At 36.7% G+C, this 27,708-nt stretch overlaps 9 protein-coding genes across 11 annotated transcripts in view; 3 read left to right on the forward strand and 6 right to left on the reverse strand.

The window, feature by feature from the left end:
• Positions 1-4: 4 nt before the first annotated feature.
• Positions 5-1,735, reverse strand: LOC17900629 (ubiquitin-conjugating enzyme E2 20). Its single transcript, XM_006303475.2, has 6 exons — positions 1,444-1,735; positions 1,000-1,027; positions 668-895; positions 513-576; positions 368-427; positions 5-245 (listed from the first exon to the last, which is right to left on the reverse strand). The coding sequence occupies exons 1-6, from the start codon at positions 1,557-1,559 to the stop codon at positions 199-201; spliced, it is 543 nt and encodes a 180-aa protein (XP_006303537.1). The 5' UTR covers positions 1,560-1,735; the 3' UTR covers positions 5-198.
• Positions 1,736-2,529: 794 nt separating this feature from the next.
• Positions 2,530-10,861, reverse strand: LOC17900615 (vacuolar protein sorting-associated protein 53 A). Of its 2 annotated transcripts, none has more exons than XM_006306342.2 (24): positions 10,716-10,861; positions 10,434-10,530; positions 10,108-10,202; positions 9,924-9,980; positions 9,642-9,792; positions 9,262-9,332; positions 8,941-9,065; positions 8,310-8,470; positions 8,073-8,214; positions 7,371-7,434; positions 6,950-7,132; positions 6,816-6,857; positions 6,401-6,505; positions 6,266-6,325; positions 5,739-5,816; positions 5,334-5,441; positions 5,199-5,264; positions 4,574-4,651; positions 4,370-4,503; positions 4,186-4,279; positions 3,937-4,014; positions 3,548-3,610; positions 3,167-3,331; positions 2,530-2,973 (listed from the first exon to the last, which is right to left on the reverse strand). In XM_006306342.2, the coding sequence occupies exons 2-24, from the start codon at positions 10,480-10,482 to the stop codon at positions 2,671-2,673; spliced, it is 2,472 nt and encodes an 823-aa protein (XP_006306404.1). In that variant the 5' UTR covers positions 10,483-10,530; positions 10,716-10,861; the 3' UTR covers positions 2,530-2,670. The 2 variants fall into 2 exon arrangements, with proteins under 2 accessions (XP_006306404.1, XP_023645258.1); XM_023789490.1 differs by having other exon boundaries at positions 10,683-10,861.
• A 160-nt stretch (positions 10,862-11,021) lies between these two features.
• LOC17899684 (pseudouridine-5'-phosphate glycosidase) lies at positions 11,022-14,018 on the forward strand. Its single transcript, XM_023789492.1, has 13 exons — positions 11,022-11,133; positions 11,391-11,483; positions 11,580-11,673; positions 11,790-11,900; positions 12,129-12,211; positions 12,488-12,547; positions 12,633-12,693; positions 12,833-12,939; positions 13,024-13,101; positions 13,183-13,228; positions 13,317-13,437; positions 13,545-13,630; positions 13,778-14,018. The coding sequence occupies exons 2-13, from the start codon at positions 11,397-11,399 to the stop codon at positions 13,846-13,848; spliced, it is 1,005 nt and encodes a 334-aa protein (XP_023645260.1). The 5' UTR covers positions 11,022-11,133; positions 11,391-11,396; the 3' UTR covers positions 13,849-14,018.
• Positions 14,019-14,137: 119 nt separating this feature from the next.
• Positions 14,138-15,951, forward strand: LOC17896863 (cytochrome P450 705A20). The gene is made up of 2 exons (XM_006303171.2): positions 14,138-15,090; positions 15,184-15,951. The coding sequence occupies exons 1-2, from the start codon at positions 14,164-14,166 to the stop codon at positions 15,808-15,810; spliced, it is 1,554 nt and encodes a 517-aa protein (XP_006303233.1). The 5' UTR covers positions 14,138-14,163; the 3' UTR covers positions 15,811-15,951.
• Positions 15,952-15,985: 34 nt separating this feature from the next.
• LOC17900851 lies at positions 15,986-18,125 on the reverse strand. 2 transcript variants are annotated; one of them, XM_006304986.2, is made up of 2 exons: positions 17,871-18,125; positions 15,986-17,322 (listed from the first exon to the last, which is right to left on the reverse strand). In XM_006304986.2, exon 2 carries the CDS (start codon positions 17,312-17,314, stop codon positions 16,151-16,153), a length of 1,164 nt encoding a protein of 387 aa, XP_006305048.1. In that variant the 5' UTR covers positions 17,315-17,322; positions 17,871-18,125; the 3' UTR covers positions 15,986-16,150. The 2 variants fall into 2 exon arrangements, with proteins under 2 accessions (XP_006305048.1, XP_023645259.1); XM_023789491.1 differs by lacking the exon at positions 17,871-18,125 and adding an exon at positions 17,589-17,849.
• A 733-nt stretch (positions 18,126-18,858) lies between these two features.
• Positions 18,859-20,575, reverse strand: LOC17897530 (probable cytokinin riboside 5'-monophosphate phosphoribohydrolase LOGL10). Its single transcript, XM_006303188.2, has 4 exons — positions 20,211-20,575; positions 19,687-19,815; positions 19,416-19,600; positions 18,859-19,336 (listed from the first exon to the last, which is right to left on the reverse strand). Exons 1-4 carry the CDS (start codon positions 20,424-20,426, stop codon positions 18,952-18,954), a joined length of 915 nt encoding a protein of 304 aa, XP_006303250.1. The 5' UTR covers positions 20,427-20,575; the 3' UTR covers positions 18,859-18,951.
• Positions 20,576-20,988: 413 nt separating this feature from the next.
• LOC17899172 (UDP-glycosyltransferase 79B5) lies at positions 20,989-21,735 on the forward strand. Its single transcript, XM_023788769.1, is given in 3 exon segments — positions 20,989-21,288; positions 21,291-21,389; positions 21,391-21,735. Coding segments are annotated over 3 exon segments (744 nt in total).
• Positions 21,736-21,780: 45 nt separating this feature from the next.
• On the reverse strand, positions 21,781-23,508 carry LOC17897762 (pirin-like protein At1g50590). The gene is made up of 6 exons (XM_006305356.2): positions 23,366-23,508; positions 23,239-23,288; positions 23,106-23,144; positions 22,829-22,857; positions 22,552-22,730; positions 21,781-22,430 (listed from the first exon to the last, which is right to left on the reverse strand). The coding sequence occupies exons 1-6, from the start codon at positions 23,479-23,481 to the stop codon at positions 21,908-21,910; spliced, it is 936 nt and encodes a 311-aa protein (XP_006305418.1). The 5' UTR covers positions 23,482-23,508; the 3' UTR covers positions 21,781-21,907.
• Positions 23,509-26,668: 3,160 nt separating this feature from the next.
• The window catches only part of LOC111832446, a 1,885-nt gene continuing 845 nt past the window's right edge, over positions 26,669-27,708 (reverse strand). Inside the window, exon 2 of the mRNA XM_023788770.1 lies at positions 26,669-27,555. Coding sequence (XP_023644538.1) covers positions 26,669-27,555 — 887 coding nt within the window. The remainder of the gene's footprint in view (positions 27,556-27,708) is intronic.

Raw genomic sequence — 27,708 nt, forward strand, 5'->3', positions numbered from 1 at the left:
TCTATGGAAAAACGCACTCATCACATTCTCATTATTTGGCTGAAGTCAAAATCTCAAGGTAAAGTTACAAGATAATTGCTGATGTTCAAAAACAAAGAATAAAGCAAATGAATGACAACAGTCTTTCTTCTGAAAAATCATTTGTATGTGAATCATCAAACGCAATGGAGATTCATGAATCAGAAGAGCTTGCAGAAATCATGCACTGGGAGGCTTGTAGAGCTTCTCAACCATCTTCCTGTACTCTGCATAGTGATAACAAAAGAGAAATAAGAAAACTCATAATGCAAAAACTCCAAAGACGTTTGATTCATTGAAATTCATTGAGACTCCAAAGAGGTTTGATTTGTAATGACTGTTTGTTCACCTTCTTGGTTACTCCAAAGCTGAGCTGCTTGAGTGTTCAAAGGTGAGCTGATGTTCGGTTCTGCCCAGCCAAAAGAAAGACACACTCAGATATAGGATGAACCAACAAGCTTATAGGAAATCAAAAATTATGCACGACAGATTACCTCCCAGGAGGCTCTGAATCGACAGTAGTATCGTCCTCACATCGTAAGCAGAAGACCACTTGTCCTATAAATATAAAAATGTGGAAAACAGATTAAGATTGGCACCTCTTCTCTGAATCTTTGTAGAATATAGACACAAGTGGAATATACATTACCTGAAGAATGTCTAAGCAGATATTTCCATAGACATCAACATTGGGATGGAAGCAGCATGTCTCAAACTTAACCTTTGGTGGCTTGAAAGGATAATCATTGGAGAAAGAGAGTGAGAGTCTGTACTCAGTTCCTTCAAAAACTGTATCTTTGCTTCCCGTTATTGTCCCTTTCCAGCAGAATATGTTGTCTTCCTCAGGGAAAGCTGATATTCCCGGACCACCGCCCATCTGAAAACACACCAAGTCAAAACCTTATGAGCAATCTTAACTAGAAAAACTGGTCAAGTATCTGTTTATCTAAAGCAAGAGGAAGAAAGATGACAAAAACTCACCATCAAACCCATCAATTCAGATTGCAGCCTGCGTTAAAGCAAATAAGAAAACTGGATCAAGAATCTGAGATTCACTTAAGTCTGATTAAAAACTGAAGCTTTAAGAAATATAAAGTAGAGGGCAACGATAAGATCTGATTTAAGATGAATACAAAGAACATTTTAAAGGTTTAGTTCTCTCAGAGACATTCTAACAAACAGCTTGTATGCAAAGATATAGTAGAAGTCTCTCACTTTTGGAATCCAGAAGTACATCGACCACAAGAATTCGGATATGGGTAATAATAGCCAAATACTAACTTTGACAAACCATACGAAACAGTGAAATGGATATACTAAGCAAATCGGGAATAATAATTCATCAAAGAAGAGGCATAAAGACGAAAGGCGATTAAAACTGAAGTGGCGAATGAGGGAACAAGATCCGATGAAAAGAAAAAGTACCGTTTGAGAACAGATTGGCTGTCAACAGTCTTGGTCGGAGCCGCAGGTTGTTTCGATCCAGTAGACGCCGGAGGATCCGCCGGAGTATTTCCCTGATACCCGTTTACGGCAGCCATCACTTTCTCGCTTTCTTAATTGCAGAAAAGACCAAAATCGAACTCTTTTTAAACACTCAGATCGAAAACACTCAAATTAGGAGTAGAGTAGAATCGAAAGTAGAAGAAGGAAGGAAGAGGGGAGAAAACAAAGATCCTTCTTCTTCTTCTGATGAGTGAGAGAAAGAGAGATGAGTCTGTGTCTCTGAGGGGTGGTTATAAAACGGTGACTGAGTGAAGAGAAACGACGTCGCTTTTTGAACTTTAAATGGCAAAATAGGAAAATTTTAAAGAGAATATTTATATTTTTGAACGTTGAATAAGCAAAGAAGCGGCGCTTGGAAGCTTTTGAAATCCGTTTATCTAACGGCTAGTTCACTTCTTCTTTCTTTCTTTCTTTTATTCTGAATCTTTACTGAATTAAAATTTTGTTGACAAATGCATTGCATACTTACAGAAGAAAATTATATTCTTTTAGATACATTGAATTCTATATATACTGTGAAAAGAAACCAATATATTTTATTCAAATATAGTTTTGACTTTTGTGAAACAGATGTAATTTCTCATCATTTTAATGATAAGAAAGATACTGCCACATTGGGTGTAAAAAACAATAAAGATTTTGTTTTTGTTTTTTTAATACAGTATTAAAAATTACTAGTAATGATTATTGTAAAACCTATATATTTTTTTAAAAATATTTTCTGTTAGCATGTCATCTATTAAAATTAACATGTTCTCTGTTAAAAACGCATAAAAGCACTCATAATAATGATCCCACCAATTTGTAGTAAACAGGTTCAAAAGACTGCAGGCAGATACATAGCACACGTTGATTATATATGCTCCTCACTTCTGGTGGCTTTCTAATGAATTATACATTGCACCATTAGTTTTGTTCATCAGTGTGATTAATTAAGTCAACCTCGAGAATGAAACCATGAAATGACAAACAAATCGTAACCAAAATTATAAACAAGAGGCAAAAGATGAAATCGAATTTTGTGTACATGGATATCTTGTGAATATTTTAAGTGTATGATTTGTTATAGTGGTCTAAAAAGTTGTTCTGAGTACAAGATCCCAAAAATGGAATTAAAAAAAAAAAAAAAGGTCGAAAATAAATAAATCATGCGTTGAAGAGTCTCCTCAAAGGTCCATCTTTGCGGTCTTTGGCAGCTTCGGTAAGAGCAATGAACTTCTTGAAGCCAGTGCTTGCAGCTCCTCTGCCAAGAGCAGCTGCTCTGGTTAACACATCTTCACTGTTTGCTATGAACCCAGCGGCTGTAGCCGGGTTAGTGATTGCCAGTGGTGGTGTAGGTGGGGCTGGCATCGGTTGTGGCATGGCCGCTGCAACTGACGGCTGTGTGAATCCTGGGCCATGCTTGTTGAAATCATCAAGTATACTCTGCTGATCAGCTTTCTTGAGACCCTGCACCAAACACCAGAAAAAGTTTCAACATATTTTTAAGTCCCCTCTAGTTTGACAAAGAGAGAAACAATTAATGCTGTTGGGGGAGAACAGTACTTAGCCCCACGATCTAGAATACGGTTGTGAACCAGCCCCGGGTCTCAAGCCAGTTCGTTTGAGAATGAGGAAATGGGTTAAAACATGTCAAAATTACCTTAAGTTCCAAGATTCGTTGAAACTCCATGGGTGTTCCTTCTGGAAACAGTGCACGATAAGTGTCTGCCACTGAATCGATAGGGGATAGTATGACCTTAAGGAGTGCTTCAGCTCTGCTCATTTCACGGCTCACAAATTTGGAGTAGCTGGCAGCAGCTGAAGTCTGCAATGATATTATTAAAAGCTATATTCAAAACTAAAAAAAGTAACCGTTTCAGATTTACAGACTATAGTGCTATATGCGTAATCTCTGATATCGGATCTATGACCGAAACAAGAATATCCTAATTAGGTATTCTACTTTAGCACACAGAAGATACCCAGTAATGCGTCACACTGAAATAAAAGATATGACATAAATTGGTAGTGATGGGCTAACCTGTCTGGCAAGGGAAGGAATTTCTAGTAGAATCGTCTTCACAGCTTGTGTATCTAGTAACATCTGTGAAACCAAAAGACAGATAATTCATATTTGAACTCTACACAAACTAAAAACCAAGGGCTCAGAAACATAATCTCGCATAGACACTGCAATCATACTAGTACTGAAGTTCAATTACTAAACATGACAAAAGAAAAAGTGTGAACGATAAGGCGATATAACCAGACTGAGTTTGGCTCTAGTCTTTGGATACACCTGATAAGCGATGTAAGCATAATTTTGACATGGACATCATCTTAGGCAATTCACTAGTTGACTGTTAGAGAAATCACGACAGAGAGAATCAGAGGCAACCAAAAGGAGGAACATAGAGCATGCAGGCTAACCTGTTGGGCTCCAGTTTCGGATAGTTGCTTGCATCTGAAAATATTAGCATAGAACCGAGGTCCTAGGGATGATGCCAACTGCACAAAGTTATATAAGGTAGCATGAATTCTTTTTTCAAATTCTTCTACAAGACATAAGTAAGGAGCTGCTCAAGGGGGGACCCCATTTCATGCGGGTCCTCAATTTGCACAAGGCTGCAACCATCAGATCATGAAGGCATTCGAATCATCTAGTGTCTTTATAATTACCTTGTCGAGGAAAAACTGGAAGTAAACTGGTGTTAGAAGTTTCCCGAGGACAGGAATGCTGCCGCTAAGGATTGTATTTATTCCATTCACGTACCTATACGAAGATGCAAATGCATGTTATTAACTATTGGTCATATGGGCATCAAAAACAATGTAAGCTTTTAACACCCCAGTTAGATCTTACCCAGACTGGTCACCCACACTCTCAAGTGTGCTCCATGATACACGTGTCATCGCTGCCATTTCTGTGTCAAATTTAGTCTCAAGTCCAAGGACCAGCGTTACCAATGCTTTTGTTATGACGGCCGAAAATTCATCCTACACAGCAGCACAGCTTAGGAATAATCCTTAAAAGGGAAAACCACTAAGTCTTTCATGTAATCAGTACCTGGACCTCCGACATGTCTACACCATCAGCATAATGTGGGTCAATAATTTCTGAGACGTTTTCTGCCAGTTCACCAGACTGCAATACAAATAGCAAATAGTCCCTGTGAAGTGCCGCAATGCTGTTCACTTAATCAAAGCTTTAAGATAGAACCTATTAATGTCGACACATCTTGTATTCCGGAACAGCATAATAGCTTGCATAACATTGTTTAATATTGAACCAGCAGATAGTATATTTGAAAAAGTACCATATGAGTGACACAAATATATAAGAAAAGTTGCAGAAACCTTTCACAACTACATTGGAATCGGAAAAACAGATAAACTTGGAGGTGTAAGATATAAAGTTCATTGCTTAAAATGCTTTGGAGGAAGATCGCACCACAATCACATTGAGAAAGTTACTAGACCCATGAAAGTTTCTTGGAACTTGATGCAAATATTATCAATATCAAAACTGGTTTTTCTACATGATTGCCCCCAAAGAAAATAAGGACCATATTATACAACCCCATTGACCCGTCACAACTGGATACACACAGGTGTCAACATATGTGCTGCATGCTGAGGGTGCCAAATGTGAGAAAGGCAGAAAACAGAATAATAGACTAGAACAAGCTTACTGTTTTGTGGCAATACTCAGCAGAATTAACTATGTAGCATATCACCCTTTCATCTTTCTCAGAGACCTGCACAGAGGAAATAAAAATTTAAAACTACGTCACAAAGTACACATAGGAAACAGGAAGAAGGCCCACCTTAATTTGTCCATCCATGCCTGTGGCTGCGGCAACGATACCAGTGCCTCCTCTTGGGAGCTTACCAAATAGCTTTGTGGCATAGGCCTTCAGCACTCGTTGAAAGACCTGTACAGAGGAGACCCTTTCAAAAGAACATACTCAAACCTCCAACCACCTTATCTAAGACGGTGCAGTAGAACATTTAAATTGGCTTGCAAACATCATTAACGAGCACATGTGTATGCCTTTCCCTTTGTAGGAACCTAGGTGGCTAGAAAAACTGATTCAACTAAAAAGGTTTATCCAAACAAAATTCTAAAACCCCTAAACAAAGGTAGTTCTTAGACTAAGACATTGCTCAAATTCACAGTACAAGTCTATGATGTATATAGAAAACCCATATTAAGCATATGAAAAATGTACCTTGAACAAATTGAATAAAGTCTGGTTAGTACTGAGAGAATTACAACGTTTCAAGCTCTTCTTTATATTGGAAAACAGCTGCAAACAAGGCATCTCAAATGGTTAAAGACGATAACTATAACTTGACATATATATTTTGTATATGAATGTTATCAAGGTCTCACTAGTCACTAGTTTATCTAGTGACATCGATAGTTCACTACAGGCAAACTTTTCGAAATTCATCTTGAGTATAATATCCAGTCTTACACGAATACTTTTTCTACTACTACAACATGCACCACCCTGACATAATTCAAATTTCTATCCAGCTCAGTGTGTATCCAAGTTGTAGGCTCAATGTATCAAATAGAGAGTTATCCTACCATCAATATAAAGAAGCCAATAATACCCCAACCCCCCCCCCCCCCCAAGTTAATACCTGGTAGATGTCTTTATCATTTAATACATTGAATAAGGATGTAAAATATCTGTAAGAGATTATTAAACTATTAACCCTTCTACATGAAAGTTGCTTAGGTACTCACCTGTGTGCTGCTAGATAAAACATTATTTTGACTTCCATCCTCAATATCCCATGTTTCCTCCTGACAGAACGAAAAGAAAACTACGATAACTTCACATACCTTGGAAATAATCTCGTGAAGCGAACAATATATTACCTGAACAATTTTCTCCAGGTCATCCATAAGGGTCTTCTCTTCCAATTCAATATATGGAGTTAAATGAGGTTCAAAGCAGGAAGAAATCATTCCACGGAAGTTAAACTGCAAATTCAAGTAACTAGCCAGTAAATTAATCTTGCAAATGATAGAATGGCACAAGTGGATTACATATCATTTCATATTTCCAGGTAATGTCAAGTGGGATGATGAAAGTCTAATAAACTCAGTAGACCCAAAAATGGGGATGCCATGTAAGATATTATTACTATCTTCTATAAAAGCAATATTGTGCCTACGAACTGTTAAGAGTGAAGCAACTTCACTTGCTCTCTAATGGATTCCAGAGTTACTATCGATATGACATCAGCCAACAAAACCAGGAAGAGAACGAGACTAGAGATAGGGAATATACCCCAGCGCCAGTAACAGATAAATCTTTGTTTCCGGTCTTTTCCTGTTGAAAACATTATGACAACAGAAGTGCAAGTGTTAATATACAACTACTAGAGTGTTTTCCATGATATAGAATAAGAACATAGAATATACATTCTCCTCAGATTCTTGACTAGCAGCAAACTTCTTCTCATACTTCTTGCGGATTTTGGATATATTCTGACTATTATCTTCCCATGAACCTTCTTCACTGTCATCTTCATTATCTTTAGTAGGAACACCACCACCAAATTTCTTTTCAAGTTCTTTTTCAAACTCCACTGTCCTTTGTAGTGCCTAACAATTCAAGGACATCAAACTTTAATAGAGGCCTGAAACATTCCACAAAATATTCAACGTAACAGGATTTGATGATAGGGAAAAGGAGGAACAGGCTATGATAATTCATAATCATTAGATATTTCCTTCAGAGGTGAAACAACTCCCTTATATCCATCTGATCAATCTAATGAAATTTCCATGTTAGAAAAAGCATGCTTATATGCAATTATTAATCAAAGAGAGTATGCCCAACCAGAAGCAATATCGCTACAACTGGCTTCTCTTTCATGTTGACCAGAATATATTCTACTTGCTTCCTGAAAAATTGATGGGAAAACAGGACAGTTAGTTTAGAAAGCTGCATATTATTGTTAAATTAAGATTAACACAGTTACCACTACAACTTAATCTTTCGTAGCAAAGTGACTACAAACCAACAAAAAATACAAACCAAAAAAAAAGCTATCATAAGATTTGGCACAAATAAAACTAACCTTAACTTATAAAAAAGTTTACTCATAAGATTTTTTCATTATGTCAAAAATGAAACAAATTTTGCTCAACTTTCTTGTTTGATTCAACAATAACCATGCTTTCAAAAGTAGATATTATATACCATGCATTTATTGTGATCTCCAAAAATATGAACCATTCCAAAAAATTTACAGTTTATGAAAGCTTTTAAAATTTTCACTAATAAGAAAATTTTGAATTTGTATATCAAAAAATTTCGTTCTTCTCAAATTGTATACTATTCCAGCGCCAGGTAGAAGTTTTATGTGCCATGTCCTAACAATAAAAGTGTGGATCAAATATCTAGTTATCAAGTTCAGAGGAGTAGCGGTGTTATGTAGCCCAGTCCCGAAGTTTTTGAGGACTCCAAGAAGAAAAGATAAAGAATCTTTAAGTGAAATATGATGAACTGGGAAGGAAAGCATGTTTCTAAAGGTGATACCTAGTTTGTTTGCAGAACTGGATGCATAATCTATATGGCACATGCCAAGAAGCAGGAAAAATCTTCCAAATTTCTTCATTCGTTCGGATTCGACGCTTAATCCAAGCATATCTCCGCTCTGTTTTATCCAACTTTGCCAATTCTGCCAACAGATAAACCTCTTAGAAATTAAACTGAAGATAACAGAAACATGCACTTTCAGTGCTAGCTATACGTAGGGAAAAGAGTACAACATACCAGCTCCTTCAAAAATTTGTTCATATGAAGTGAGCTCCCTGCTGCAAAAGTTGTTTACTAACTCTTCCCTCACAGATGGCTCCAGAGCATCAACAACCAAGCAAGAATCAGATAGCTGCTGTAGCAAATTTGTTTCCTCTGTCTCTTTCCCAGTACCTAAACTGAGATGACAACAGTAGATATTTTGGGTAAATGTAGGTTTTCGACATCTAACAAATAAGAGGGGGAGAGACTGTGGAAGATGTTGAAAGTGAAAATAAATGCTAGATATGCATCTTAAAACAAATTTTGGTTTTTTCGTAGGCAAAAAAAAAAAAAAAAAAACAAACAAATTTTGGTTTTCTACGAAGATGAAGCAGCAAAACTTAAATCCGTATGCAGGCATTATTTTAGCAAGAGAGGAGCCAACAAGCATGAAACCACAATTTTGACACCAAAAGAGCAAAATTCATGATACACCTAAATTCTATAGGGGGAATATATCCTTTCGAGTTGTATTCTTATTGAGATTGAAGATAAAGGCATTGAGCAAGAGAGCATCAATCAGTCGCATTACAGCAGACCTCTTTTGGATGGCCACTGAGGACTTATTTTAGTATGTACAATATGGTCGAATCACTAAAGGTATTACCTGGAAAAATCAGAAAATACATGGGACTTCAGGATTTGCTTTATATTATTAAGCTTTTCTCTTAGCTCCGTGATTTTAGGAACATCCCTGTATGCTTCGAAGTGATTATTTAACTGGTTTACGGCCTAAAATATATCATAGAAATAGAATCTTAAGAATATAATCAGAAAATAGAAAGAAAAGTCTTCTAGTACATCCAATTAGGTAGCCTAACGTTAAATTATGACAAAGAGCTCCCACGATGAACATAAAGCCAAAGCAAATGTACTACAACCTAACTGAACCAACAAAAGCAAAAGATTGTTAAATTGCAAAAAATACCTCCAGCTGTGCCGCTGCCTCTTTGTATTGTCTTTTTGACGCCATCACTTGAAGCTGTTCAACAGCAGAGACTGCCATAGCATGATAGCGAATTTCATTAATGAGCTAATGAATAGTGTACACTTGATCAACTTAATCTACATTCCAGGCATATATTGGTTCACCATACAAAGATAAATATATCCACGAAATAGGTTATCCAGCAACATCATGTCACATATCTGATGTTTCCTACCTTGGAACCCCTAATTATATAAGGCCTATTTTGATTATATTCACTAAACTTGGGCTATCGTTCTGATTTCAGGTTTCAGGATACCATGACCAGATATGGTGAAACGAATGAATTTATTAAACAGATTAAATTATTGCTAACTAACCTAACATTGTAAGGCGATGAAGAGCAGTGATCGTGGTGGTTATGTTCTTCTTTGCAAAATCTAACTTCTTAATGTCACGGCATATTTCTTGAACCATTGCTTCACTTTGCTCAGCTTTGGATTTTATCTCTTGTATCTTATGAGAGAGTTCCTGTGTTAAATCGAAAAATAAGATCAAACTCTCTTACGAATGAACAGAAAGGGAACTGTTAGGAGAATCGAAAAAGGAAATGATATATAGGTAGAAAGCAAATAATACATATCAACCTATGAGAAACTAACCTCGACAGCACGTGTGGCATCAGCAAGATCCTCTTTAGCTTTAGTTCCGGAGTTACTCTGGAGTATGGTTGCCACCCCAAGAATAAGATTCAGAAGCTGATATTATTCTTTCAACATAGAAGAAAATGATTTTCTTTGAGCCTACAATTTAATAATTGTGTTCTTTAAGCCAAAAAAGGTGCACCTGTTGACGAACAGCAGAGAGTATGCTAGCATCAACCCGCCGAATCTCACCCTGAATCTTTTGCATAAGTGGCTCAACGCCAGATAGCGATGCCTCTGTAAAGGAAAACACACATTTGAAACTCATGGTAAAAGCAGTCACATTACATATGCAGAAACTATAAGCTAATCAACAGCTGAGACTACCTGTCATGATTACAGAAACTGTAATCAACCAACAGTTCATAATACTTGGGATTTACTATGAACAACTCTAAAACCATGATCCTTATACAAAGGATATTATTGTTCTGCTACTGTTTTCATAAAGAGAAAAAAAAAAATCACCTGTTGGGAACATCTGGTTGATATACTCTAAAGCACTCGATTTATCCATGGCGTTGTAATTTGTATGGTACAACCAAAATCACTCGAAGTAGAGTATCTGCAAAACAAATGATCAGGGACACGAATCAGAACATCCCCTCTGAAATTAAGTTGTTATCTATGTCACAGGGCTCGATTCGACGCAACTATTAGATCCTGATTTGAGGTGAACAAAATTTGTACAATCAATCGGGAACAATTTGGATTTACCGATGGTCTAAAAACGAAAATGAAGAAGCTCACAAGTTGAAAGAGAGATAGAGAGTGAGAGAACGCGACACCAAACGGCGGCGATGACTGCCGACGACTGAGATCGGATCGGTCCTTCGTGTATGGAGATATGCTCTCCCAACGGACCCAAACACTCACAGTTCGATTAGAGATCTCTCTAGTCTTCTCCCTGTTCAATTATGAACCGGACCGGTTTAAGACTCTCATATTTGGTTTGTGGACCGTAGCCGATTTTTTTAGCCAAACCGCTTCCTCAAACCCGGTTTACCTGACTTGTTTCGTCAACATGGGACTCCAGTTCCGCTGCTACTCCTTAAGTATATCAATCTCTCAAAGATAGGGACTTGAAGAGTTGTCAACGCATCTTCTTCGTTTCGTGCCTATATATATGATCTCTATCTGATTCTGTTTGCAGAACAGCTTTGATTGGGTACTAATTTATTTATGATTAGACAATACTTGGGTATCAGATTAGCTCCTTGATCATTGGTTCATAAGTACATCTGTGTAGGGCTTTTTAGTTTGAAGTTACTGTAATTTCAGAAATTTCCATGCTCCGTATGAATATTTTTTGACCCGAAAGTTTTGTCACTTCTGGTCATTAGGGTCTTGTTTTGATTCCTATGTTTTTCTGAGTAAATAATTCATTTGCTTTTTATGATGAATTTCAAAAATTCCATCTTTCAGGTACATATGGCTTCTTCTTCTTCTTCTTCTTCTGCACAATCTAGAATCTCGAATCTCCAGAATCATCTTTCACCTCTTGAAGCAAACAACAAGGTTTCTGTGTAAAAGATCCACCTTTTTTTAGTTTCCAATGTTTGTAGACTTTTTCCAATCTTGATTTGCTGTCTCTTACTATTGGTTTTGAAGCAGCTCAGGAGTCTGGTCAAGATATCTCCACAAGTATCTGAAGCCTTATCCAATGGGCTCGCTGTGGTTGCTCTTGAATCAACCATAATCTCCCATGGTTTGCTCTTCCTAGTTCTATCAATTATTCAGACTTTTTAATTAAAGTTAGCTTCAAAACATAAGTGTTTATTCTTGGATGGTTTCAGTTGTTTATCTTTAACTGGCTAATTTTAGGGATGCCTTACCCTCAAAATCTACAAACAGCAAAAGAGGTGGAGTCAATTGTGAGAGAAAATGGAGCAATCCCTGCAACAATAGCTATCCTGAATGGAGTACCTTGCATAGGTGGGTTCATACTTGTGGATCATAATAATTTACTGTCTAGGCTTTGAAGTTATCGAACCTGGTAACACTAATCACCTAGTCAACTTTAGCGGTTTTTTAAAACATCTTTCGCAGTTTACATATTCTGCAACCCAACTGGGTTCAAAATCTTGGATTACGGATGTAGATCTCATTTCGTAAATGATAAAAGACCAGTAGTCTCTTTTGATTATAATATGTTGTTAACAGGTCTGAGCGAAGAAGAATTAGAACGTCTTGCATCTCTGGGAAAAAGTGTCCAAAAGACAGCAGGCAGAGACATACCGCATGTTGTGAGTCACTTCTGGTGGCTTTTAATTTTTACTATTTGTAGTTTTGTACCATCATTATATTCATCAGTATTCAGTAAATGCGGAAAACATAAAACTTTTTTATTATCCAGTTTAACATTTGTTATATACTGTGTGAGTCATGGAAGAAATATCCTTTATCAATGCATCAGTTTATTCAACCTACTGCACTATAAACTAGCTTTTTTGTATAGACAAACAGGTTACATACTTTTCGGACTGCTTGTTCTTCCATAATGCCTAAATGTATTCTGTCAGGTGGCTACAAGAGGAAACGGTGCAACTACAGTCTCTGCAACGTTGTTCTTTGCTTCTATGGTAATTGGCGTTGCTCCTTGGAGGATCTTTCTAAAGGAGTTTTGGTATCAGTCATTTCATTCAGAGGATTTTTTGGCTGTTGCAGGTTGGCATCCAAGTTTTTGTGACGGGTGGGATAGGGGGTGTGCATAGACACGCTAACCATAGTAAGTTTCATGCCCGTTTTGTACTTTATTTAAGTTTTTCTAGCTATACGGTTAGAAACTCTGTTGAGATGATGGTGTTGAGTACTTCTGAAGCCAATATGTGCCTCACGTGCTCTGCTATATTGTGTTTGTGATGTAGCTATGGACATCTCATCTGATCTTACTGCACTTGGAAGAACCCCTATAGCAGTGATATCAGCAGGCGTTAAATCAATACTTGATATTCCAAAGACTCTTGAATATTTGGTATGCAATCCGTTGTCGAGGCATATCTAATAGTCAACAGTTAAGAGTTTAGTTTTTTCACAACGCTATTCGTTGACAATGCAGGAAACTCAAGAGGTGTTTGTTGCTGCATACAATAGCGATGAGTTTCCAGCATTTTTCACAGAAAAAAGCGGCTGTAAGGTGAAAATTTGTACCGCTAAAATCAATCACTTGCTCAACTTTAGATATTTAGTTGTGACGTGGATATATTAATTTCTATAGGCACCTTCCCGTGTAGATAGCCCTGAAGACTGTGCTCGAGTAATAGGCAAGTGAAGTCGTTGTCCCAAAATTTCCCTTTTAAATTATTTATGTATTTTGAGCCCTTATCACCTTGAGAAAACCGCTTTTCCCAGATGCAAACATGAAGCTGAACCGTCAGGCAGGGATTCTATTTGCTGTTCCAATTCCAAAACAGCATTCAGCCGCCGGAAATCTTATCGAATCAGCAGCACAGCGTGCTCTTACTGAAGCAAGGTCATATAAAGAAACTTGTATCTTTTAAACATGCTTGCATCAGAAAACTTCGAGGTCTTTGCTTCTTTTTCTAATTTCATCGTCAATCTGAATTTGGTTTTGTCCAGGGAACAAAACGTTACTGGAAATGCAGAAACTCCATTCTTACTTGCACGGGTTAATGAATTAACTGGAGGCACTTCACTTGCCGCAAGTATCCTTTGTCTAATACTCAACCAATCTTTTCATGTCCAATCACTTTAAGTAGTTTCAGAAATTTATATCTGCATCCAAAATTCCCAAACCCTTACGTTGCTTAAAAACAGCATTGTAAGTCTTAAATTCCTTGACTCAGTTTCAGACATTGCGCTTGTGAAAAACAATGCCCTTATCGGTTCTCAGATTGCAGTAGCCCTTTCTCAGCTGATGTGAGCTTCCTAATCAATCTCAAGCTCAACTTCAAATTCAGGACTGATCGAAGATGTTTTGGTGTTTTTATGTTGGTCATCAAAGATTTTTTCGTTAGCTCAGGAAACTCTATAACCTATTTTCACATGTTATACATATAATAATATATCATGTGGAACCTGGTTTCTCTCCTTGTCTAACGTCCCTTAAAGGTTAAATTATTGAATTATATTAATTTATATCACAAAGGATCTCAAGGAAAGATCTGATCTAAACGGTCTATATATAAAATAAAACCATTCTGCTTCATCTAACCCTCTCTGCAGGTTTTGGGCAACAATGGCAGTAATCCCCGTTGACTTTCAGCTCTGCTTCATTTTCATCCTCCTATGGCTCTTCTCACTCTTTTGTCTATCTGCTTTCTTCTTCAAGAAATCAAAAGGTCCACAGTTCCAAGACTGTTGTCTACCTCCAAGCCCACCGTCTCTACCAGTCATAGGTCATCTTCACCTTCTCCTCTCTGTTCCATGTTACAAATCTTTTGAGAAAATCTCCTCCAAGTATGGTCCCTTCATTCACCTTCGTGCCTTCAGTATCCCTATCGTTCTAGTTTCCTCGGGCTCCATGGCCTATGAAATCTTCAGGACCCACGACCTGAACTTTGTTACCCGTGACCGCGCAGCTCCTATAATGGAAAAATCAATACTTTTTGGTTCCTTTGGCTTTGTCTCAGCTCCTTATGGAGATTACTGGAAATTTATGAAGAAGCTCTTAGTCACAAAGCTTCTTGGGTCTCACTCCCTCGAGCGGACACAGCTCCTCCGTAAGAAAGAACTCGAGACTTTCCGGGCTATGTTGTTCGATAAGGCAGCAAAGAATGAGACTGTCGATGTTGGTATAGAGATGATGAAGCTAACAAATAATAGCATCTGCAGAATGATAATGGGGAGGAGGTGCTCAGAGGAGAACGGTGAAGCAGAACAAGTCAGAGGCTTGGTGACCGAATCACTTAGTTTGGCGAGGAAGTTCCTTATAGCTAGCACGGTTGGTCGAGCTCTCAAGAAGCTTGGGATCTCTCTGTTTGAGAAGGAAATCATGGAGGTCTCGCAGAGGTACGATGAATTGCTGGAGAAGATTATTAAGGAACATGAAGAGAATCCAAACAAGAAAGAGGATAGAGACATGATGGATGTTCTGTTGGAAGTTTTTGCAGACGACAATGCCGAGTTAAAAATTAGCAGGAACCAAATCAAAGCGCTCTTTGTTGTAATGTCTTGAAAATTTCTTCATGATCTTCCATGGCTGCCGTGTAAGGATCATGCAAAGTCTTTATCTTTAACATTGTGCATGTGGTTGTAGGAGCTTTTCATTGGAGGCACTGATACTTCAGCACATACAACACAGTGGATAATGGCGGAACTAATTAACCATCCCGAGATTCTTAAAAGAGTGAGAGAAGAGATAGAATCTGTTGTCGGGAAAACGAGGTTGATTCAAGAATCAGATCTCTCAAACCTGCCGTATTTGCAGGCTGTCGTGAAAGAAGGGCTAAGACTACACCCGCATACGCCAATCTTGGTGAGGAATGCAACAGCGGCATGCAAGATCGGAGGGTATTACATAGAGCAAAACACGACAATGATAATAAACACTTATGCAGTGATGAGAGATCCGGATTCATGGGAATATCCAGGCGAGTTTCAGCCCGAGAGGTTCATGGTCCCCCCTTCAAATAGGAATGAGTTAGCTTTGAATTACATTCCTTTCGGAAGTGGAAGAAGAGGATGTCCTGGAGCAAACTTGGGTTATATCTTCATTGGAGTAGCCATTGGAACAATGGTACAATGTTTTGACTGGACAATTAATGGAGATAAGGTTAACATGGAAGAAACTGGAGAAATGACTCTGAGCATGGCTCATCCACTTAAATGCACTCCGGTTGCTCGAATTAACCCATTAGCTAGCTTTGAATCTAGAATTCCTTAGTTTTAAATGACAATGGGTAATAATCTAGAGATCATTGGTTGATGGTTGAGTATGATATTTCATGTTGGTGTCAAAGCCATATGTCTGAAACTTGCCGTCTTTGTACTTTTTTCTTCTTCAAAGGGAAACATATTATCATTATGGCTTAGGCATTTGTTATATCAGAAGGAACGAGTGGGAAACTATAGTACTGAATTAGAAACGTTGCAGATAACAAGAAAAGCTAAAGGCATCAAAGGAAGATAGTTACACATTTTGGATAGTCTACTTTTAACTTATTAGTTATTACACTTTCACTACTTGCTACTTCTGATGCCAAACTTGAGATGATTACCGAGCTTCAGAAGAAGGCTCTACTCCCATAGAAAACACGAGAGCTAGCACTCTTTGGCGTCTGCTGGGAGGAGCTTGAGTTCTCAGATTGAGTCGGGCTATCGATGTCCAAAGGGAGTTTCATCTTAGCCAGTGACTCAGTGAATTGCTGCAAGCTTTTCGTGTACATGTCAACAATATCTTGCTGCACTACCTGTTGCTCTGGTTCAATGTTTACTGTCAGAACCGGTTTCACAACGGCTTCGTCATCCGTCTTATCAAAATCACCATTGTCGATGATATCTGTTGCCTTCGTTGCTTCTTTAACTGAACCTAAGTTGTTGCCTTCGCTTGATTGCTTTGAATCATCATGAGTTCCCGAGGAGCCAGAACTAACTGCAGTTGATGGAGAAGAGATTTCATTTGTTGAGACAGTATTCGTTGGGGCTGCTTCTTCAACAGTGTCAACAACAGCAGACAGGATGCTGTTTACTTCCACAAAGCCGGTTTCAGAGCTTGCAAAATCGTCAGAATCTGAACAAGTAGTAGAAAAGTACTTGGACACCATTTGATTGTTTTCACATACAATCTTTGGATCCAGAAACTCATTTTCATCAAACTCGATAGGAGCCAACTCGGTCTCATCCGCTGTTGGAACCGCAGGAATGTGCATTACCTCAGGCAAATCTCCTGCATACGACAGCGACAGCTCAACAAATCCTGCAGGAGAGTGATACAAATCAGTTGAAGAAAGAGAGAACTCTTTCTCCAGCTTCCCATTCCTCACAATCACTTCAGACAAAGGTACAAGACTGAATCCAAGTAACTGATCCTCAAGATAATTCTTCACGCGGCTCATCATATATATCTCACACTTAAGCGAACAATCCAGATTCTTCACATCAAACTGAAGGGTGTCGTCAAAAACAGGGTTTCTCCCTCCACCATTGATGATCTTGGTGGACAAGGAGGTCTTGGGATCGCTTGTGAGAGAAAGCTTAGCATACACATCTTGCTTATGATAGATACAAATGTTCTGGATATCTCTAGCTTGGTGAACAAAAACCTCAAGCACACCAACGAAACTGTCTGAACTAGAGGACATGACCGGATTCTTTGTTCTGGTTTCACCACTGCCATTCATATGGATACTACCATTGACGATTGATGTCTCAGATTGTGGAGACTCCATAACAGGATCTGCAAACAATAAGACAACAGCTCTCATTTGGAATCATCCATAATGATTATAAAAAAACAAACCAACCTTTTAGAGTTTGGTTTAAATTCTCTAAATAACAAACAAAAAGACACTAACTCAAACTCAAGAAACAGAATCTACTAAGTGAATCAAATCAAATCTCTGAAAAAGCATACAACTTTAAGATGCTGCGATCAAATATGCCACTGAAACAAAGCTCAAGAACTCCTCAAACAACAAAATAACGATAAATTAGGACTTTTACCTGATCTCAAGCAAAAAGCTGCAAACTTGATTACGGCCAAGATTGCTTAATCAACTCACTAAGTTACTAAAAATATTTAACGCAGACGGTTCCTTTAAAAACAACAAAGAGAAAGGCCATACATGGATTCCAAGAAAGCAATCAACTTTCTCGAGGAACAAAAAAACCCATAATCTAAGGAACAAGAAGGAATTTTGCAGATAAGAATAAGGATAAAGTAAAGATTTTTTTTAATAAAGGGTTCTCGTTACAAGTAAAAGAAGAAATTGAGGCTCTGTTAACCTTTAATTCAGGGTAAGAAAGGTCAAAAAGAAGAAGAAAGCTTTTCTTCTGTTTTTCTTCTTCTTGAAATTTGCGCTGAGGAGGATTTACCCAAAAACCCACTTAGGATTTTGTTTTCTTGAGCTTTGTAACGGAGAAGGAAGAGAAGAAGAGGAAGAAGAAGGATGTAGAAAGTGAAAGGGGAACAATTATTGCGTTATTGTTTAATATTCAGTGTGAAACAGACTTTTCTAAGTAGGCACGATCTACAAATTATAGACGCCTCTCTCTTTTTTCAAGTTTTTTTTTTTTTGTTTGTATTCTGTTTCTATACCACAACGGCTCTAAAGGTTCTAAAAGAAACTTACTTTAAAGAGATTTTATATTTTGTATCCTTTTTTTTTTACTTTTTGTTTTATGGCATTAGGATGAAGATATGGACCACAAACTCTGATTGGTTTGGACCGTTTGGTTGGTTCTTTTCTGGAAAATTTGTTTGGTCTTTTTGCTTGGTTAAACTGGTTGAGTTCACAGTCGATTTGAAGAAGGCTCTAGCTAGACTAGTTTAAACACGCTGGATATGTATGTAGGTGGAGGAGTTCGTGGATATGGACTGGTTACAAGCTCTATTAAGTGTTTTATGCGAGTGGTGTATAATAGCCGAAGACATTTGTTTGTTGCATAATAGTCAAATCATTTATGACTGTTTGTCATCGGTAACACTGTAGTGAAGAATCTTTTTATTTATGATTTAAAGCTTATAGGACGGAAAGGTCCTTGATACAAACAAACCCTATTCACATGAATTTGATCACACAATAATGTTTGACACATTTTTGTCTTTCGTTAGCTTTAGCATAACCATTACCATAAGGATTAAGAACAGTGGAAGTAGAAGAATAATTCGAGAAACTAAGAGAAAGAAACATAAGCCTGAAGTGATAACAACAAATCAGTGATAACAACTAATCTGATTGGTACACATGTATATTAAACACACGAATCTACATTCTACATGTGCCACATAGCTTCAAATTGGTATTTCATGGTCAAAAATATGATCTTTTACAGTTGAAAAGTAAGAAACGAGCTAAGAAACTAGTCATCCACGAGAAGATTTTCTAAGTTCAGTTTCCAGTTTTGTAGAGCTGTAAGACAAGTCATAGAATTCAGCTAAGTAAGTCAAAGCTTCAAAGTTGTTGTTGCATACCTTCCACAATGCAGAAACTTCTCCTTTAGAAACTGTTCCCAAGTTTTCACAAGTCTCTATGAATTCAAGCAGCTTTGAATAGAAAGAATCATAATTCATCACAATGAATGGAACTGGCAATACAGATCCAATCCTTTTGAGCTGAATCAATGCCAAAATCTCAAACATCTCATCGAGCGTGCCAATCCCACCTGGAAGTGCAATTACTGCTGTCTTATCAGAGACATTGTGTCTCATCACTGCATCCACTAATCCATGCTTTCTCGCCGAGAAGAACCTAAACGTTAATTCCAACATTTTAGGGAGCACTCACTCTTGTACAACCAGAGTAGGCATGGTCTGTGGCTATGGTTTACCTGCAAGTATGGTAATTCTGAGGAGGGAGATAAGGATGAAACTTCGATGCGGTCCATTCACCGGCTTCTTTTTCTATTTTGATGCCACCAACCGGTTTTCCAGCTTCCAAAGCACCTTTATTCACAGCATCCATAAGTCCTGGTCCAGCTCCAGACCATGTAGTACAGTCCAACAGATTTGCTGCCTGATAGAAATACACAACCCTGAAAATCTATATAGTAAGATGAAAACTAACTTTTTCTTTGTGGAGTTTTAAAAGATCTTAGTTACTTCTCTGCTCAACTCTTGTGCTTGCAGGTAATGTGGATGGTTTGGTGGGATTCTGGCAGAACCTAAGTACAAAATGCCTCTCCCAAGCCTATGTATGAGGTCGAAGCAAATCTCCAGCTCTTTCTTAACCTTTAAAGCAATCAGGATTCAAAGTAATAAGATAGAGAATAACAGTTGACATAGCCCATATTGAAGAGGCCTTTTGAGTAAATATTATCAGACCATTAACATCCGAAATCTACAAAGAAGATTAGAGATAGAGTGACAATTGAGCAAAAAAGGCCAAGACTTTAACAGGGGAAACCATAATTTAAGTTTTTCTTTGGTTATGCATCTTTACTAAAACCTTTCAACAGATTATTTTATCGATCTTCTGATGTCTAATTCGACTTAGCAATATGCAAAGCCCAAAAAAGGTTCAGTCTTTATCCTTTAATGAACATGTTTCATGACATTCTATTGCAAAAACAAGCAATGAAACCAATCTAATGGACTTACTCAAAGCTGAGAGTTTAGTTTGTTACCTCAGATGGGCTACTTCTCTCAACAAAATCCTCAGACACAACAGACCTGCACTTCAGAACTCGTGCTGAATATGCCCTCATCGGATGACAAGACCTCATATCCAGACACATTGGGTCTCTTTCTGGCAAAGAGCTTGCGAATTGTGGTGTAGGAGAAGGAGACATCTTCGGGTATAATCGGAAACTCCATGATGAATCCAACATCGAAACCCCCATTGTACGCACAATTCTTAGTTCCTTGAGAGAATAAATTGGGCAACCAAACAACTCAGGCTCTCTCTCTCTCTCTCACACTGTCAATTTAAGATTCTTTATTACAGATTATCAAAAGTTTCAATTTTTATCTATTGATTTCGTCTGCGTTCACCGGTAAGCTCCTGGGAGTCAAGCTCACTCCAAAATTTAGGGTTTTTGTCACTAACTAATTAAAGTATTACACGTGGCCATTTGGGAAACTCGCATTATAAAACAGTCAAAACACGGATCCGTTGAAAAAAACACACTGATCTGCCGTGCAAAAAGACAAATAAATATTTTATTACAAGGCACACAACTAATCACCAACTAATTAACCCAATAATAATACACAATCTTTTAACTAAAATCAATCCAGAGGAGGAGCACTCTCAAGTCTCAACTACGACACAGCATTTAAGCAAGAAATAGTAGCAACTTTTCTACTATAAACTTGAGTAAAGCAATATAAAAAAGTGTTAGTGAAAAAAAAAAAAAAGTGTTAGTGGTTTTTTCTTCTTTTAGATCGGATCTCTTGAAGGAAATGGGGTCAAAGTTTCATGCTTTTATGTACCCATGGTTTGGTTTTGGTCATATGATTTCATATCTTCATCTAGCCAACAAACTAGCTGAAAAAGGTCATACAGTGTCAGTCACTTATTTCCTTCCCTTTTTTTTTGTCGCCACTTATTTCCTTCCCAAGAAAGCTCACAAGCAGCTTGAACCTCTCAATCTGTTCCCGGATAGCATTGTCTTGGAGTCTCTTACTCTCCCTCATGTCGATGGTCTCCCTTTTGGTGCCGAGACGGCCTCGGATCTTCCAACCTCAACTAAGAAACCCATATTCGATATTTCGATGCCATGGATCTCTTACGCGATCAGATCGAAGCTAATGTCCGTGCTTTGAAACCAGACCTAATATTTTTCGATTTTATTCATTGGGTTCGATCCAGAAATGGCAAAGGAGTTTGGATTCAAAAGTGTGAACTACCAGATCATATCGGCAGCTTGTGTAGCTATGGTTCTTGCACCTGGTGCTGATTTAGGGCTTCGTGCGCCGCAAGATTATCCTTTATCCAAAGTGGCGTTACGTGGACATGAAGCTAACGTTTGTTCTCTCTTAGCGTCGTCTTCTCATGAGCTTTTCCGTCTGATCACCACAGGCCTTAAGAACTGTGACGTTGTTTCCATCAGGACATGCGTGGAACTTGAAGGTAAGCTATGCGGTTTCAAAAGAAAATGTCAAAAGAATTCTTTTTCGAGAAAGATCAATTTCAAGAACTCTGTTTAGGAATGGAGCTAGTGTATGTCTGGCTTTGTACAACCATATGAACAATGGTTCAACTTTTCTTTGATAGATGTGGAAAGATTAACAGGAATAGTTAAAAAAAAAAATGAATATGGAAAAAAGATAAACAATAACACTGGCGAAGTATTAAAACAAATATAGAGGCAAAATGATTTCAAAACAATCCCAAGGCAGAAGCAGCTTGAGACTTCCAATGTCTAGCGTTTTCAAAACCATTTCTAAAATTCTCAAAATCATCAATGGTCCGATCAATCTCTTCTTGTGTGTTCATAACAAAAGGACCAAACTGAACCATTGGTTCACCTATAGGCTCACCAGCCACAAGGATAAACCGAAGTGGCATACCGGGATCAGAACCGTTCCAAGCCTCCAAACAGTCACCACCTAGGCCTAGAACCAGCAAGTGGTGGGCGGAAGCGGCTGAGTGTTGTATCTTGGAATCCCCAAAGTGGCCATGGCCTTGAAGAACATATACAAACGCGTTCCAATGGACTGGAATGGGCTGAGAGATTCTAGAACCCGGTGAGAGAGTAAAGTCTAAATACATTGTTGGTGTTCTTGTGCAAATCTTTGACTTAACTCCATTCCATTCTCCTGCTATGACTCTAACTCTCACACCATCTTTCTCTGTTTCTGCTATATCTTTACTCTCTATCTCTTGATAACTCGGCTCCACTCTGGAAATTTAGAGACTTTTTAAGTATAATATCTAGTATCTAGTATAGAAAATAACATGGATCACTCAACTCATTTTCAATTGGTTGATCCATGAACATAATGAATAAAAGAAAAGCTTACAGCTTATGTTTAGAAGAGAGATTGATCCAAAGTTGCAAACCCTTGTTGTGAGTAACGCCATTGGAATTAGAACAAGGCATTTCAGAGTGAACAATGCCTTTTCCTGCAGTCATCCATTGTAATCCTCCTTCTCTTATTACTCCTTTGTGTCCTTCACAGTCTTCATGCAAAATCTCTCCCTGTGTATAGAAACAATGTCATCAAGACTTACGCTACAAGTTGGCTATTCTTGCGAAATCAAATTTTAAAAAGAAGATGAGAAGATGTCAATAGATACCTCTAACATGTAAGTGACTGTCTCAAATCCTGATTTTGGAGAAGAAGAAAAAGAACATTAAACAAGACGAACAATGCTAACAGTGATAGGTTTGGTTAGTGTTATGAAAATATAATGTCAATCAAAAATGAAAAGGCATTTAGTTGTTGACTTCAGTACTGTATATTCTAAGAAAAATAAAAACCATTAGCCAACCTATTTTATTTCTTTTTTTCATGTAAACGCAAACTTAAACGTGTAAAACATTGCGTTTAGAATAAGCAACAACAAAACCAACCTCTGTGTGGATGATCTGGGAACCCTGCAGGAGCTGAAACTGCATATATATTAAAAGATTTTAATCTCTTATATGAAGCTGAATTCAAGAGAACAGAGCAAATACAGAGGAATAAAGAAACAACAACACCAACCTGAGAATTCATCCAAAACAAGAAATGGGTCCAAGTACCTAAACTCAAACCTGCAAAAAAATTTAAAACAAACTGTATTAAACGTTTTTGTTTCCATTACTACACTTTGGTGGAACTTTGCTTTTACCTTCCGATGCTTCTTCTTACAACCGCACCAAACCCTTCGTGTTGCTGTCTAGCGAAAAGCTTCTTAACAACTAACTTCTTAGTATTATTACCAGAAGATAACTCTGAAATTGGCATCTTGTATCCGAGAGAGAAAGAGAGAGAGTTGATGAAAAAAAAAATATATGTGTATTTGTTGAATATGTGATGAAGATGTATATTTATACTAAGGAAAAGAGTTGTTGTATTTGACAGTTGGCCAAATTAAGAAGATGATGACTTAACCCAAAACTACATAAAATAAATTGATTATATAAGTCAATGTTTTAAAAAGATTGTAATTTGGATTTTGAAGACGCCATTCTTTTTCCTAACACTTTTAAAGCATGATATACAAGTTTTCTTTAGAAATGTATATCTCTGTTAATCCAATTTTTTTTGTTTGATAAACTTGGCTCCAAAAGGCAATTAATACGTTAGCAAAAGTATTTATATGTATGATTACAAATTTAAAATATTAGTGGTTTTGTTTTGTGTTACGTCATGGCTTCATCATATTCTATCTTTTATGCTAGTGATCGCAATAAAGAGATGTTCCATTTCGAAAGGCAAAAGTTTATAAATCACACAATATTGATTCGTTAATGGACCCCGTGGATGTGGATACATAAATCCCAATTATTGCATTTGAAAAAGAAAAAAAATTACTTTTTCTTGATCTGCCGATATAAATTTACATGATACATTCTCTCTTTATCTTATTAGTCGTCTAATATTTTTGCCGATATAAATTTTTATACGCCGAAATGGAACATCTCTTTATTGCAATCAGTAACATATAAAACAAAAGTCTTGGTTATTTATAACAACAAGTAAACAAATTATTTATAACAACAAGTAACATCTCATGCTGCCCATGCCACAGTCTATGCTATATGAAAACAGAGAAATAATCTGCTCTATGACCTCCAGCTCATCCCTTTGTCAACTATTTCAATCTATTGATAGAGAGATCATCAATTCTATCTCTTCAAGATGTCATCGCAAAAGTTTCAAAAAACTAATACGTCTATAGATCCGATGAAAAATATGCTCTCTTGGGTTTTGTTATTTGCTTCCTTGTATTTTCTCTCTTTTTGCCAAGGAATCAAATGTTTAAGTTTTCTTTATGTAAATCTAAACCACTTTTATTTTATATGATATTTACCACTTAGCCAAAAAAAAAAAAAAAAAAAAAAGTAACAAATTGTTACATACACTTTAGAATTGAATACGCAGTCGTTTGGTTCAGATAAGCGAAAACGTTTATCAGCGCGACAGCATGACGTGAGGATGACGGTTTGACCAATTTTATCATTCTTTGTCTTGTCGTCTGTGTGTGGGTATTGGGTAGCACTCTGATTTTGTGGGGGTCAGAGACACGGACGACCAAAAAAGAAAGATAATTTCGAACAAATTTCTAGAAACATTTTTTTTTCTGTCTGACCAATGATTACGTAACCATGACACCCATCAGGATCCAAGTATTTTTCTACATCAATGTAACAAAATTTGACCATATACAGAAGGACCAAGAATATAATATAGGAATAATTGGGATTTTAGTACATTTTTCAAACTTAATTAGTAAAATAGTATAATTACTATTTATAATTGGCAAATTAGTCACCTTTCCCTATTTTCCACTATTTTGAAAACTTTGTAACCCTCTCATCCCTCTCATATTTACTCTAAGTGCCATTAAACTTACTTTTAAAAATTTTTTTTGTATTTTCTTTTTCTCTCTTTTTATAATCTAATAAATAAAATATTAATTAATATTTTTTTTCTGATTTTCTGATACAGTAAATTTGTATATATACACAATTTTTATTTTTACACTCATATTTACTGTATATTATATAATTTATATGAATAATATATATATATATATATATATGTACAAAAAATATATGTACATATATAATTGTATATATATACTTGTACATATATATAATTGTACATATATAAACATTGTACAGTTAAGATATATGTACAAAAATATACAATCGTACAGAATAATGTATGTACAAATACAATTTTACGGATATAAAATATTGTACATGATTATTTCTGTACATATATGTCTTTCTGTACAGATAGACAAATGTACGAATCATAATTTGAATGAAATATATTTGAAAATATAAAACAATATGCATATCAAATTGTAGAGAAAAAAAAAGATGATTTTTCTGTTTCTAAAGTTTTTTAAAAAACAAATTCATATAATTCATATTTTAGTTATTAAATTAGTGGGAATTGTAAGAAATAAAAAATATAATATATATATATATATATATAAGATGGAGAGAGAAAGAAAAGATGGAGGGCATCAACTTCCTCCCTCTCGGCCAAAAACACACTCTCGACTCTGCTGTCTCTTTTTGTCTTTTCACTCACAACCTCCTTACCCCACAAACACTTCTATTAGACAACTCCTCTATTACACAACAACCTAAATTGCAAATTATAAATAGTGAACGTATCATTCAGCATATTATTTCTTGAAAACGTACTAAATAGCTAATTTTCCCTATAATATATTCCAAATAATTAAGTTTTTAAATATCTAGGGGTGTTTTGTATAATTATAATTTATAAGAACAAATGTTAGGGGATAAATTAAGCTATTTTATTTCTGACTATCAGATTTATCAATTAGGCAGATCGAATCTGAGTTAGTTCCTTTCAACTTTTCTCAAAGATATAATACTTGAAACTAACATTTGTTCTTTTTTTACTTTTAATTTTTCCTTCTTTGTATACAAATATTCAAGTTTATCAAGCAAAAGATTAAAATTAACATAAGAGATATTTAAAGAAAACCTGAAAATTTGGTTTATATATAAAAAAAATTACACTCCCGAAATAGTCAGTTATATATATACCAAAATTTGTTCTTTTTCTTTGCTTTTAATTTTTCTTTTATATATATATAGTCAAAGATCTTAGGGCACCCTTAAAAACTTTCTTAAAAAAAATATGGATGTAAGATACCCCATTAAGGGTGGTCTCAGGATAAAAAGAATATACCAGTCTTGGTGACTATAAAAATTAGTATTACTAATTACTTTATTTTTGTTTTTTCAGTATTTTACAAACTAGTATTAATAATTCAACTACTTGTTTTGTCAATTATAACCATGATCCATGATATATAGTCATCGCTAACCAGAGTAATATAAGTCTGCATGTGTAACATTAATTAAGGGATAAAAAATAAACCTTTTTATAACTTTATATTTTTTTTTATTTTTTTTTTGTCATCGAATAAAAAGCTAACTCAAATGAGCCAACTTGACGGACAGTTGTTTACAAACTTAATCAAATGCGGACTGGAACGAGCTTTGCGTGCCAAGTAATCCGCTTTTACATTCAGATTTCTAGGAATAAAAGATAAAGAAAAAGATGAGAATTCTTCCCTATCATTCTTGATATCCTCCAGGTAGACAGAGAAAGCCGGCCATTCGTGAGGAGAAGACACCATCTTCACCAAGTCCGAACAGTCGGTAAGAAAAGCAACTTCTCTGAAGTCATGGCCAATCATGCATCGCATCGCCCACACCAGAGCTTCTACTTCCGAATGAAGAGGGGAAAGACTTCTTCGTAGGTTAGAAGCTCCCATCGTCGTGGAAGAATTATGTGCATGCTGACAAAACCATCCTAAACCTGCATACATATCTGTGGCCTTCCAAGACCCGTCAATGAAACAACGATAACCCGAAAACCTGGAAGGTATAGAACTCGGTAACCCAGGCATAACATTATCACCTACGGGGCCCTCCCTCGTAGTATTGGAGTCATCTAATTGTGCATCATACCAAGTACGAGCTTCATCTGTAGCTAGCCGGACGACATCTGAAGGGTTTTTATCTAGATTATCAAAAACCATATCATTTCTGGACTTCCAGATGTACCACAAAATCCAAGGACAAAACCTATACTCCTCCTTTACTAGTATACGCAAAATATAGTCCATATTAGCAAAAACAGAAGCCGTAGGGAACCCAATAGGCCCTACTGGGACGTTTGCTAATGCCCAAGTTTGCCGAGCTGGTGGACAATCAAAAATTACATGATTGACCGTCTCCATTGGGTCACCACATCGTCCACATCGCGTATCACAATTAATTCCCCGTTGACTCAAGTTGGCCAAAACAGAGATGCAACCTGTAAGTAATTGCCACATAAAATGATGAAGTTTAGGTGGACACCTAACTTTCCATATTCCTGCTAATAACGGAATGATATCTGGGCCGCACACTTGCGGAGTTGACATTTGTAGTGTTTGCATTCTGGCAGCATAATAACCGGATCTAACCG

The sequence above is a fragment of the Capsella rubella genome, unplaced genomic scaffold (assembly GCF_000375325.1).
Source record: "Capsella rubella cultivar Monte Gargano unplaced genomic scaffold, Caprub1_0 scaffold_1, whole genome shotgun sequence".
Classification (NCBI taxonomy): Eukaryota; Viridiplantae; Streptophyta; class Magnoliopsida; order Brassicales; family Brassicaceae; genus Capsella; species Capsella rubella.

Excerpts from the sequence above, each read along its gene's own strand:
- LOC17900629 (XM_006303475.2), bottom strand. The coding sequence starts at position 1,559 with ATGGCTGCCGTAAACGGGTATCAGGGAAATACTCCGGCGGATCCTCCG. Across the intron at positions 1,028-1,443 it reads AGCCAATCTGTTCTCAAACG|GCTGCAATCTGAATTGATGG; the intron begins GTACTTTTTCTT and ends GCTTTAACGCAG. Across the intron at positions 246-367 it reads GCTTTGGAGTAACCAAGAAG|AGTACAGGAAGATGGTTGAG; the intron begins GTGAACAAACAG and ends ATCACTATGCAG.
- LOC17900615 (XM_006306342.2), bottom strand. The coding sequence starts at position 10,482 with ATGGATAAATCGAGTGCTTTAGAGTATATCAACCAGATGTTCCCAACA. Across the intron at positions 9,981-10,107 it reads TCTCTGCTGTTCGTCAACAG|AGTAACTCCGGAACTAAAGC; the intron begins GTGCACCTTTTT and ends ACCATACTCCAG. Across the intron at positions 3,611-3,936 it reads CCGAAACTGGAGCCCAACAG|ATGTTACTAGATACACAAGC; the intron begins GTTAGCCTGCAT and ends TTGGTTTCACAG.
- LOC17899684 (XM_023789492.1), top strand. The coding sequence starts at position 11,397 with ATGGCTTCTTCTTCTTCTTCTTCTTCTGCACAATCTAGAATCTCGAAT. Across the intron at positions 11,901-12,128 it reads GAATGGAGTACCTTGCATAG|GTCTGAGCGAAGAAGAATTA; the intron begins GTGGGTTCATAC and ends TGTTGTTAACAG. Across the intron at positions 13,102-13,182 it reads CAGAAAAAAGCGGCTGTAAG|GCACCTTCCCGTGTAGATAG; the intron begins GTGAAAATTTGT and ends TAATTTCTATAG.
- LOC17896863 (XM_006303171.2), top strand. The coding sequence starts at position 14,164 with ATGGCAGTAATCCCCGTTGACTTTCAGCTCTGCTTCATTTTCATCCTC. Across the intron at positions 15,091-15,183 it reads AAATCAAAGCGCTCTTTGTT|GAGCTTTTCATTGGAGGCAC; the intron begins GTAATGTCTTGA and ends ATGTGGTTGTAG.
- LOC17900851 (XM_006304986.2), bottom strand. The coding sequence starts at position 17,314 with ATGGAGTCTCCACAATCTGAGACATCAATCGTCAATGGTAGTATCCAT.
- LOC17897530 (XM_006303188.2), bottom strand. The coding sequence starts at position 20,426 with ATGGGGGTTTCGATGTTGGATTCATCATGGAGTTTCCGATTATACCCG. Across the intron at positions 19,816-20,210 it reads AGAGAAGTAGCCCATCTGAG|GTTAAGAAAGAGCTGGAGAT; the intron begins GTAACAAACTAA and ends ATTGCTTTAAAG. Across the intron at positions 19,601-19,686 it reads CACAAGAGTTGAGCAGAGAA|GCAGCAAATCTGTTGGACTG; the intron begins GTAACTAAGATC and ends TATTTCTATCAG.
- LOC17897762 (XM_006305356.2), bottom strand. The coding sequence starts at position 23,481 with ATGCCAATTTCAGAGTTATCTTCTGGTAATAATACTAAGAAGTTAGTT. Across the intron at positions 23,289-23,365 it reads GTAAGAAGAAGCATCGGAAG|GTTTGAGTTTAGGTACTTGG; the intron begins GTAAAAGCAAAG and ends ATTTTTTTGCAG. Across the intron at positions 22,431-22,551 it reads CTCTCTTCTAAACATAAGCT|AGTGGAGCCGAGTTATCAAG; the intron begins GTAAGCTTTTCT and ends CTAAATTTCCAG.